This window comes from Camellia sinensis, chromosome 1 (assembly GCF_055761805.1).
Source record: "Camellia sinensis isolate YWXY chromosome 1, ASM5576180v1, whole genome shotgun sequence".
NCBI lineage: Eukaryota > Viridiplantae > Streptophyta > Magnoliopsida > Ericales > Theaceae > Camellia > Camellia sinensis.
In genome coordinates, this window is record NC_138961.1 from 116,105,254 (window position 1) to 116,117,785 (window position 12,532).

A 12,532-nucleotide genomic window follows, 5' to 3' on the forward strand; every position below is an offset into this window, starting at 1 on the left:
ACCTAGTTCGCAAACCGAAGCAAAGCACAAAAGGGTCCCGAGGTCCGGGGGTAAGGCTCTCAGCCAAATTCTGAAACTTCAGAACGAGTACAACATGCACCATCACTGAGTGCTCAATCGATGACGTCTGAGTCTTAAGGTCAGTCAAAAATGGGGTGTCTACAATATGCCAAATTAAAATAAGATATGATCGACTTGAGGTAGGATTTCATGTTTATTATGCTCATAGATCATGTTTTTGAGGTGAAATTGCTTGGATTGAGCCTTGATAGTGCATATGGAAAGCCTGAACTTGATATAGATTTTTAGATTGAAATTTTCAACCTAGACCGCTCGCGGGGCTTGGGCCACCGCACGAGCGGCCAACCCTGTGTTTTGGACAAATTTGATTCTAAAGTTTGCCCGCTCATGCGGCTAAGGCCACTGTACGTGCAACCAACAGGGCTGATTTTTCTGATTTTGTTTTCTTTCTTTTTTTTGACTTTCGGGCCTCCAATTACATGGTTTCCAACTATTCTCATGTGCATATGTATTGTACAAACACGAGAGAAAATGAAGGAACGAATGGAACTGATTAAAATTCATTAAAGAAACTGGGGAAAGAACTAAGTGCTTATTAAGTTGTGTGTGTGCCATGTGTAGGTCACTCGCCAGAAGGGACCATTACGCGACCAAATCACTGTGAGTAATAGTAATGTCACAATATGTACAGTTTCAAACATTTCTACAACATCTTGAGGCTTACCTTTTCAAAACTTCAAACATTGTCATTTCAGTAGACCAAATGGAGAATATAGTAGGAATGAATGGAAAGGGTGAAATCCTCTAAAATAACTGTTTCTCCTTTCAAATCATGTGATAAAGTCCTCATGGATGGGTTGGGAAGTAGAAAGTAGCCACCCATCCATTGAGTTGATTGTTTCTTTCCGTTTTCTACATGTTGGTGTTCATTTATTGCTTTCTAGAGGTATAGTTCATTGTTGTTGTATGTAAATATGCTAATTGGAACCTTGTGGATGGGTTGGGAGTTAAAAAGCAGCCACTCATCCACAAATTTGATTATATGGTGCAATTTCTTTCATATCTTTGCACTTCGTTATCATTTATCTAATCATTCAAGGATGTTTGTTCATGTGCTTCAATCTCTACTCAATCTCGATGAGTTGATGTGGTTATTGCATGAAACCATTTGAATGATCCTTTAGATTTGAGGTTGAGGAAGTTGTTGGTTTTGTTATTTTGATTGTTTTTCCCTTTACCTTCGAAGTAAAGTAAGAGATTTTAGGTTAAATATATTGAAAACTCTCCTCTCAATCTTTTGTGAATATGGAAAGGGATGGAAATATCTTTATTCCATGAATAGGAAAGGAGTTATCAATAGCCTTTGATGAATCTCTTACTAAAATGGCAAAGCTTCCACCAAGAAATAGTGGGTATTAATCTACTCTCTCTAATTAATAGTATGAATTTGGATATTAACCTGCCCTTATCAACAAAGAGATGATTGTAGGTTCTCTTTAATTTCTTAGGCTTGAATTTCTTCCAACCTCTATTTTTTTTTTTTTTTTTCCAGTTGATTGGCTGTTGTATATATCATGTTATTAGTAGTTTGTTAGTAGTTTGTTGTGTTGCCAATTGTGGGTTAAGGCTTCTCCACCTCTTCCTTGAGTTTACCAATGAAAGAGAGAGGTGGAGAGGATGATCATCTCCTAAAAGGTGTGTTTTGGTTTAGCTTCGTTGTTTTGTACAAACAGTGTTCATCTTGGAGGTTAGGACTGTCCAAACCTATTTCCATTCAGCTAGTTGATTTTGTGTATGGCCCAGTGAACGTTGTCCCCGGACAAAGCAGAGCAAAACATGGCAGTTTATGGGGAGTGCTCTCCTGGACATTTATGGTTGCTGCTTGTAGTTCATTTTTCTTTATCTCAAGATTTTTTTGATTCAATTTAATTTGGCTAAATCAATTCAAATATTGTAATAGCTTCCAACTCCATGTCTTCAATTCATTCAAATATTGTAACTTCTTCAATTCATTCAAATGTTGTAACAACTTCCAACCTCACGTCTTTCTACCTCTTCTATTTATAGGTTTCTTGTATATTGCAAAGCATCATGTTTTATTCATCATACCTATGTTGTGCATCCATTTTTCATGCATATGGATTCGGTTCATTTGCATTTGTGGATTTTATCAATTTAAAGGTGATTTTGTGCACTAATCTCATGCCTTGAAACGATACACATGTCACGTGATGGTAGATGAATCCTTAGTTGCATCTTGTGAGTGCATAGTATTAGCTATCAGTGTGTAAGATCATGCGTGTGTATATAGCATATTATTTTTGCTTACCATAGAGGAGTACTAGCTGAGCATTTTTAGCTTTAGCATCCTACATGTACATGTTACTTACTATATTCGGCATTTTACCATGTGGATATGTGCTTAAGTGGAATATCTATGTGAATGCTAGCAGATGGAAGTTGTGTTACTTGTGTTGGAATGCAGTTGATTCTTATGCTTCTCACTCCTTTTTATTAGGAGTTGTGCAAAATGATTTTTCAAAACGCATGAAATCAAAGCATAACCAAAACAAGTGACACAATCTATACTTATTTGCTTCAAATAGTAAAGTTAACATTATTAAAAACCAGAACATGAATATATGGAGATTATAAAACTCGCATCATGACTTAGTAGAGGCCAATCTTTCGATCGGGTGAGTGGGGGTGCTCAATTCATTACCTTTTCCCCTCATACCTAAGTTCCTGAGCGTGACACTTTGGTTATGATGGACAATGGCCTTTGGCACGAGTCACGGGTTTCTTAGTCTTTCCAAAACATTAGGTGGCGACTCTGAGATCTAGTGATGTAATCCATTTTCAGGCAAAGATTTTGCAATAAAAATGGATTTTTTGGTACAAATTGTTGGATCTAGACTCTCATTTATGTTTTACATTGCACTCGTGAAACTAGATTAAGAGATCGGGAGTCTGAATTGTTGGGTGTGCTCGGTAACCCAAAAAGGCATCCTATAAAGTCCATTTCCAAATAATAGTTGTGAAAGTAACACAAACTGAATAAAATAATTAAGGTCCTCTCTCACATAAATACAATGGTAGAATGTTTAATACAAATAATAGCAATACATGACCCATGGGCTTACATTGAAGATTACTAAATAAATATTTGTAATAGACAAGCAACATCATCTTTACAACATTTTAATCTTTCATCTACAATCTATATGTGACGCTTCAAAATCTACACTAAGGGTTGTAGTCAAGGGAAGTCACTAATGAGTCCTATAGCCAATAACTAAGCAAGATCCCAGATCACTGGAAGAGTCAAATTAGCCTGCCTTCTAAGTCCAGCTTTCGTAGGTAGCACACTACCCTTTTGACAAATCTTAAAAGGCATTGACGCAAGGTCTCATAAGCAACGTAGGGAACTATATTGGTTTTAAAAAAGACAAGCATATAATAATAAGAGAATAGATACAGAATGTACTTAGTTACAAAAATTAGTTCCATCAATATTACATTTAAAAATTAAAATTCGAGATGAACTATACAAAGCACAAAAAGAAATTTCTAACTTCTCTTGGACAGCCAAAAATCTTCAAAAGTTTCTAGCACATTGTTTTCTGCTACAGGCTCCTTTTCGGCACCTAGCATGATATGCCGTGAGCTTTGAATGCCTAGTAAACGCGCACACACCCCGTCCCCTTTTCCCAATCTAATACATAAAAGTAATTACAATAATAGGGGAAAAGAACATGACATTCAAGTAATTAACACAGGTTACAAGATTAGTTGTTAGTAATCTAGAAATCTCTCAAAGAGATTTCATCATCCTAACCCCAAGAATCGAACTCGGATTATTCGGTATACCACATCTTTTGCTGCTTTGTAGACCTTACCCCGGATGACAACCAACGGTTACATACCACGTAGCGCCAACTGAGGACCACAAAAGAGATGGTAAAATAGGGCCTTGCCCATTCCCTCCTTACATCAAACCACATAGGGTCCGAATACAACCGCTTTGTTCAAGGGTTCTGAACAACCACTTGCGCAAGACTTTAACTTTCCAAAAGGGAACATGTCCTGCTAACAAATTCAATTTGAACATAACTTCATATTATAATAATACTCATGTGATCAAAATACCATCAGCCCCCATTAAGTTTTTTGTTTAGATTAACGTTTTAAGTTAGTACAAGAAAATAACAAGAATAAATTTGCACAAGTGTAAGCATCATCGAAGGACTAAAATAAAAGATATACAACCATGACATGTGTAATATCATACCAAGACATGATCATATATTAATAAGCATATTCATGAACACATGAGCATAAAATACCAATGCCAAATAGAATTTCCAGATTCAGTACCCTTAAAGATTAAGATCAAAAAAGTTATTTCAGATTTTTCCCGAACTCGGCCTTCCTATGGTTTGTAGAGAATTTAATCTAGTTTTCAAAACATTTTTGGAAATGGAATATATTTTCTAGATTTTTAGTTATTCAAGAAATAGTCCAACACTGTCCAGATTCATTGACCGTTAAAAAATCGGATTTTCTTACAAACCACTCACTCTTTTTCAATGAAATCAATTTTCCTTGAAATCGAACTCCTTAAGGAAGATTTTGACATAAAACTGAGGTCCAGAAGATTTTTCTACATGTTTCTGGAATATTTGAAAGTTGGCTGTAAAACAGATTTTTCATGCACAATACTCAAAATAAGAAGATTTGTGAGAAAAAAGGCCAACTAAGGGAAATTTTTCACTTCTTTTGTGATGAAAACATATTAAATAATGTATCAACAACTTAGATTTTTAGAGTGATGGTATGCCTTTAAAAAAATGTGAGATATGAGAAGAAAAAGGTAGTTTTGCATTTATTAAGAGAAAATATGAATATAAGAAGGATTAAAGCCCAATTCATCAACTTTAAACACATGCACACCATTACAAAAAATCTGAAAATATGATTTCAAGACTCTAATAACATGTATTTGAAAAATGAAATAGAATGAGAGATGGTGATGTGGCTTACTTGAGGTTTGGTTGGTTAGCTAGTAGGACCTTTCCTTTCTCCACTTTCCTCCACCAAGCTCACTCTCTTCTCTTCTCTCCCTCTCAGCCAAATGAAGTGTTTATGTTTGTGTTCTTGTATGTAAAATGCTAAGGGAGGGGTTGTTTTATAATAAAATTGGTGCAAAAGGTCCAGAATTCCCATTGGTTGGAATTGGATTGGATATTTTGGATTTAGTTTGAATTCAATGGAATAGTGGATGATTAGAGGCCTTAATTGAGTACCTAAGCATGATCTTGTTAGGGTTTTATCTTAATCAAACCGACCTAGTTACAAGTACAATGCATATATACATTTATATATAAGTATGTACCCATGGTCAAAGATTTTTTTCTTAATTCATGCAAGTTTGTCTCAAAAGTACACTCAATGTATCTATATAGGTATTGGCCGACCACATGATGGTGATTTGAGGGACTTGTTTTATTTTTTTTCTTGTGTACGAATGTTGGAAATTGTAAAATATAGTGTATAAAATAAATTTTAGGGTACAAGTGTATATATAATAATGGTACTTATTTGGGGTCAATTTGTGATTTAATAAAAATGTGGGAGCTTTGGGTTTAATTTATGAATTGGAACATTTATTTTAGTGTAGAATTAAATTAAATTAGGGTTAGAGAGTCTAATTCAGTTTAGATTTCTTGTTTTGAATAAAAAGGCGATTAACCGACGATTGTGATAAAGACCGGAAAAATCTAGGGTTTTCAAGTGGTAATTCCATATTTAGGGAGTCCATTAATCATTATCATGGTGTTAGAAATTATTTCTAAGTTACCAAAATCGATTAGGGTTTGCAAGTTTTCAGTTGGCGCATGCATTTTGATCTTAGGATTAAAATTGCAATTAATTAAGAAATTGAGGGATTTCAAAGAAATAATTTTAAAAAGTAAGGGACTTTTAATTTTCGAGGGCCCACTACAAGAATTTTCACTTTTGGCGACTAAATATTTAGTCGTCAAAAGTCATTTTTTAGTCGCCGAAAGGCTTTAGCGACTAAATTATTTGGTCGCAGAATTAGTAGCAGAAGAATTGTTGGGAAAGCTAATTGGCGACTAAAATTATTTTAGTCGCCAAATATATTCAATTGCTGACTAAATTTTTAGTTGCCAAAATGTTAGAAATAAAATTAAATAACAAATTTTCGGCGACCAATTTTTTTGTCGTCAAAAGCCTCAATTATTGTTAACGACTAAACATTTAGCCGCGAAAAAAGTTTTTAGCTACTAACGCCTAAAGTAAATACATGTGTTCTGGCTACTAAAATTTTAGTCGCCTGAAGTCAAATTTTTTTGGCTACTAAAGATTTAATCGCCTAAAGTCTCACATTTTTTTCTACTAAAATTTTAGTCGGCAAATAGTTTTTGTTTTGGCTACTAAACATTTAGTCGCCTAAACTCCCACATTTTTGGCTACTAAATTTTTAGTCGGCAAAAATGTTTTTGTTCTTTAGCTTTTGTTTTTACTTACAAAATAACTTAGTTGGCAAATGTTTGATTTTCTTTTAGCTACAAAACTTTTAGTCGGCAAATGCTTGCTTCTCTTTTGGCTACAAAACTTTTCGTCACCAAATGTTTGATTTTCTTTTGGCTACAAAACTTTTAGTCACCAAATATTTTTCTTTTCTTTTGGCTACAAAACTTTTAGTCGCCCAAACTGTTTTCCCGATTTCTTTTTAACTACTAATTGTTTAGTCGCCAAAAACATGTTATTATGTTTTATTGCAAAATTATAATTTATCCATAACCTGTCTATATTCCATGCAACCTGTAATACGTATATAAACAAAATGATACATATACTATCAATCATTCCACAATCTGCAACCATATACAAAAAATAAATAACTTTAAATGTCAAAGTCCATACAAACCAACTATTGTCCAAACTAAAATAATAATTCCTTACAAAATATAGAAACATACAAAAATCAAAGTCCTCTTTATACAAAAAATACATTTACTACCATGTAAAATGACCATTTGGCATGGTACAAATTACCATCGTAATCTGTACCACGACAACAGGTGATGTATGTACCAAGACAAAAGTACATCTATGTACCACGACAAAAGGTCATATATATGTATGATGACAGAAGGTGATCTATGTACCATGCCAGTAATTATCTGTTGGCTGCCAAAAGTTTTTTGTATCAGTAATAGTGAACTGCACAAAAGCCAGGGACGACAAAAGTATTATATTAGTTCTATACAAAAGTGAAATTTCTTCTCCATACACCAAAATGGATTATCCACAAGTCCACGCAACAAAGTCATCTACAAAAAACAAAAAAAAAAAAATTAGAATTGGACCAAGAAATGCCTAACTTCATGAATTAATTTGGCAACAAGTGACAAATAACATATCAAAGAAGCAACCTTCCATGATGAATCAATTATCTGTCTTTCTAAAGTCTTTTGTTATAAAGAACATTGTTAAATTAGTAAATCTATCATTACTAACATAAAGGTAATGTAACAATCTTCTATTTGTATGCAACATCTATCCAAATTCTGTGGGTAAACCAATATCAAAGCCCAATGTAAATAGAAAGTATTCTTTTTACCAACTTCCTCATTAATTGTTTGCAAAAGGCACTTGAATCATTAGATTGGATATAAAACTATCCCTACTTATTAATGTCCGTCAGTGCCATTTCATTCAGGATATTAGAACATGTGAGAAAAAAAATAACAAAAATAAAGTTCAATCACAAAAGGAAATATGTAGAAATGTCTGTTGAGACACCTATAAATGGCTCATCAAAGAAAAAATAGTTGATATCTCATGAAGCTGCCCGCGAGAGCCACATGCTGGTTCGGGGGTTGTTTTGAATTTTCGCCCCCGGAAAGCCTTTTTTCGAGTAATTTTAGGGCGTATTCGACTCTAACTTCCAACCTATGGGTCGGGATTACATTCCGTCAGTTGTCATAATTCCTATTTGTCATGGGGAAACTGTCCATGAGAGCCACACAATGGTTTGGGGCTTGTTTTGAATTTTCGCCCCCTGAAACGCCTTTTTTCGACTAAGTTTAGGGCGTATTCGGCTCTAACTCTCAACCTACAAGTCTGAATTACATTCTGTCAGTTGTCACAAGTCCTATTTGTCATGGGAAAGCTTCCCGTGAGAGTCACACAATGATTTGGGGGCTATTTTGAATTTTCGCCCCCAAAACGCCCTTTTTCGACAAAGTTTAGGGCGTATTCGGCTCTAACTTCCAACCTACGGGTCCGAATTATATTCCGTCAGTTGTCACAAGTTGGATTTGTCATGGGAAAGCTAGCTGTGAGAGTCACATAGTGATTCGGGGACTATTTTGAATTTTTGCCCTCGAAACGCCCTTTTCCGACTAAGTTTAGGCCGTATTCGGCTCTAATTCCCAACCTACGAGTCTGAATTACATTCCATCAGTTGTCACAAGTCCTATTTGTCATGGGTAAACTTTTCGTGAGAGCCACTGTCACGACCCGAACCCGCCCCTATGAGTTAAGGGCATGACCGGCCAGTAATCCTGTGATTACCTACGGCCTCAGACCGAAATAAGATGACTTGTCAGAGTAAAGGGGCCAAACGGAAGCAAAAATTAAAAATTTGTCCATAGAGCCGTGCTTATATGCACATCAACAGACCATACTCAGATATGTTAATAACCCACATCAAAAGTACAGTTTCACAAAATTCATTACAGACAGGATCATCCAAAACGAGTCAACCTATGACAGACTATATACAGATATACATAAAGTCCTTGCCGACAAGACCAAATATAAAATACATGGCAAGGAGGCAAGGATAGGTCTCAAGAGTGAGACGCAAGGCTGACTTCCCCAAAACTTGGATTTTTCCTAGCAGACTTCACTGGGGCTGGGTTTGAACTTCCCTTGGCTCACCTACAAACACATGAATGAGCGTGAGCGATAGCCCAGTGAATAATATCAAATACAAAAGTCATATAAACAATATGTAGAGCAATATACTCCAAACGGCCTTGGGCCCAATTCATATTCCTACTTAACATATGTACATTTATACAAGGTTCAGATCGAGTGACTGTAGTTCTAAACATATTGGCCTTTGGCCCATTCTGATTTCCATCTACGTCAAAACGGCCTTCGGCCCATTCATTCATGTCAAAACGGCCTTCGGCCCATTCATTCATGTCAAAATGGCCTTTGGCCCATTCACCTGTGTCAAAACGGCCTTCGGCCCATTCATTTATATCAAAACGGCCTTTGGCCCATTCATTTATATCAAAACGACCTTTGGTCCAATTATTATTTCAAAACGGCCTTTGGCCCATTCATTTATATCAAAACGACCTTTGGTCCAATTATTATTTCAAAACGGCCTTTGGCCCATTCATTTATATCAAAACGACCTTTGGTCCAAGTATTCATTCATGTCAGACCTTTGTCCATAATCCCAATTAGCAACTCATAAAGCTTATAAGGGAATACACAATTGGACATTGATAAGCTTTCAAGTATTGATATTACTCACAGTGATCGGCTTGTGGATTTGCCCTGGAACTTGACCCTACACATTTCATGAACACAAAGGGTCACTAACAGTTCAATCCGTTCTTTAATTCACATATCTCTCTTTAGGCTTAATTCACATTTCATTTGCTCATTTATAATGCTTAACATATGCCTAAGAGTGCTTACAAGTGAAAGAGAACGGAAAACAGAACACAGAATGCATGAACGAAATTTCAGAAAACAGGGTCCCCGCTCGAGCGTCAACTTACCCGCTCGAGCGGACCCTTAAGGCCTGCAAAAGTACTGGTTGCATGAAAAATACGCTCGAGCGTTAAATAGGGCGCTCGAGCGGAAGTCCTGTTAAAACAGCTCCCACGCTCGAGCGTTAATTACCCCGCTCGAGCGGACATCAAGTCTGCAAAAAGGTACTGGGAGCCCGCATTTCCCGCTCGAGCGTCAGGTTCCCCGCTCGAGCGGACCTCAAAATTCTGGAAAACCCAGAACTGTGTTCCTGAGCTTCATTTCGACTTTCAACCAACAATTCATGCATGTTATGGCCCAAATTACACATTTACACATGCTAACATGCTACTAATACAAGATTACAACATCAGGAAGCTCAATTTCATGATTTATCTACATGCATGTCCCAAAATATCTCAAACCCATCACCAACATGCTCAAATTCAAACATTCAAGACTTATACCCCCATGTCTTGTACATGCATGCCCATTTTGACTTCACATTCATCCCAAATAATGCAATTAGTGCTCATTGCTATAAGATTCAACAAAGACATGCTTGCATGTGGGATTACACTACCAATCTTTCACAATTTCACAAATTACATGCTAGATTTTGTGACTCCATAGGAATTCTCTACATGCATGCACATATCAAGCCTCAATTTCAATAAAACCAGCTCAAATCATGCTATTGATCACCACAACTCTTGAACACACAAGATTACACATTAACTCATGGATTCAAGAATCAATGCTTACCTAGAGGCTCAATTCTTTCAATTTATGGTCAAGTCTAGAGTTGCCTTCAAGACTTCCAAGATTTAAGAGCAAAACTTTGATTTCCTCCCCTCTCTCTCTCTAGTTCGGGTCTCTCCTCCTCTAGAGAGTTTAATCAGCCCTAAAAATGAAATAAAAGGAGGGAGTTGAATGCATAAGGGTCCCATATAACCCCACTAAGCCCCATTAAGTTAATATTACATATTGGAGCACCAATTCGTTAATTAATCAATTTAATCTGGCCCGAATCAGTCTTTCAATTAAATTTCACCGTAGGCTCTAAAAATTATGCCAATCACAATGGCGTAATCAATTTCGGGTTCTGTGGCCGATAAGGCCCTCAATTAAGTTTCCAAAGCTAATTATTCAAACAGATATCCCTACGGTGAACAGATAAAACTTCAAAATCACATAATGGCACACAAAATCATGGTAAACACATAATCATACTCAAATTAAGGACCAATTAGAATATTACGGAATAGGGGTATCACAGTCTTCCCCCCTTTAGGAAGTTTGGTCCTCCAAACTCAATTTACCTTCGTCGGGAAACAAATGTGGATAGCGTAGACGCATTTCCTCCTCTTTTTCCCATGTAGCATCTGTCCCATAGTGTTCTTTCCATTCCACTTTCACCATTGGAATGGATTTGTTTCTCAATTCTTTCACTTGTCGGTCAACAATTCTTTCCGGCCATTCAGCATATTCCATATTTTCATCAATAGCAACCCGGTGATAATCAATCACATGTAACGGGTCTCGGAGGTAACCCCTCAACATCGACACATGAAACACATTATGGATTTGCTCGAATCTCGGTGGCAAAGCAACTCTGTAGGCAACTGGACCAAGCCTTTCCAAAATCTGAAACGGCCCAATGTAACGGGGCGACAGCTTGCCCTTTTTCCCAAATCTGACTTGGCCTTTCATCGGAGAAACACGGATGAACACATGGTCGCCGGCCTCATACTCAAGAGGTCTTCTCCGAACGTCTGCATAATTCTTCTGTCGGTCTTGAGCTGTTTTGAGTCTTTGCCGAACAGTTTTGATCTTTTCAGAGGTGTCTTGTACAATTTCAGGCCCAAGCAAAGCTCTGTCCCCGACCTCTCTCCAACAAATAGGTGATCTACACCTCCTACCATACAAAGCCTCGTATGGTGCCACACCGATGCTGGAGTGGAAGCTATTATTATAAGCAAATTCTGCGAGTGGCAAGTAATCTTCCCAACTCCCCTGAAAATCCAAAGCACACATGCGAAGCATATCTTCCAAAGTCTGTATCGTTCGTTCTGACTGTCCATCTGTCTGTGGGTGGAATGCAGTGTTGAACCTTAATTCTGTTCCCATAGCTTCCTGCAAACTCTTCCACAATCTAGATATAAATTTCGGATCCCTATCCGACACAATGGACACCGGAACTCCGTGTAAACGGACAATTTCATCAACATAAATAGTAGCCAACCTGTAAGCAGTAAATGTAGTTTTGACAGGCAGAAAATGTGCAGATTTAGTCAGTCTATCAACTACAACCCAAACAGAATCCATACCTCGGGAAGTCCGAGGTAGGCCAACAACGAAATCCATAGTCACATGTTCCCACTTCCATTCAGGAATAGGGAGAGGTTGAAGTAGACCGCCTGGTTTCTGATGTTCAGCCTTAACTTGCTGACACGGTAGGCACTTGGACACATATTCTGCAATTTCTTTCTTCATTTTAGGCCACCAATAGGTTTGTTTCAAATCCCGATACATTTTATTGTTACCCAGATGCATAGCAAATACGGATCTGTGGGCTTCATCCAAAATCCTCTTCTTTAGTTCCGGAATGTCCGGGACACATATTCGGTTCCGAAATCTCAACATTTCGTTCTCAATACTGAATTCTGCTTTCGGGCTTGCTTCAAATTCGTTAATCACCTTT

General features: G+C 37.0%; 1 protein-coding gene across 2 annotated transcripts in view; it reads right to left on the reverse strand.

The window, feature by feature from the left end:
- Positions 1–6,934: 6,934 nt before the first annotated feature.
- The window catches only part of LOC114280926 (phytyl ester synthase 1, chloroplastic-like), a 32,264-nt gene continuing 26,666 nt past the window's right edge, over positions 6,935–12,532 (reverse strand). For both annotated transcript variants that reach the window (XR_014337666.1, XM_028223335.2), the window contains one exon: positions 6,935–7,382. Coding sequence is in view for 1 of the 2 variants with exons in the window: in XM_028223335.2 (XP_028079136.2) it covers positions 7,354–7,382 (29 nt within the window). In the remaining variant the exon portion in view is untranslated. The remainder of the gene's footprint in view (positions 7,383–12,532) is intronic.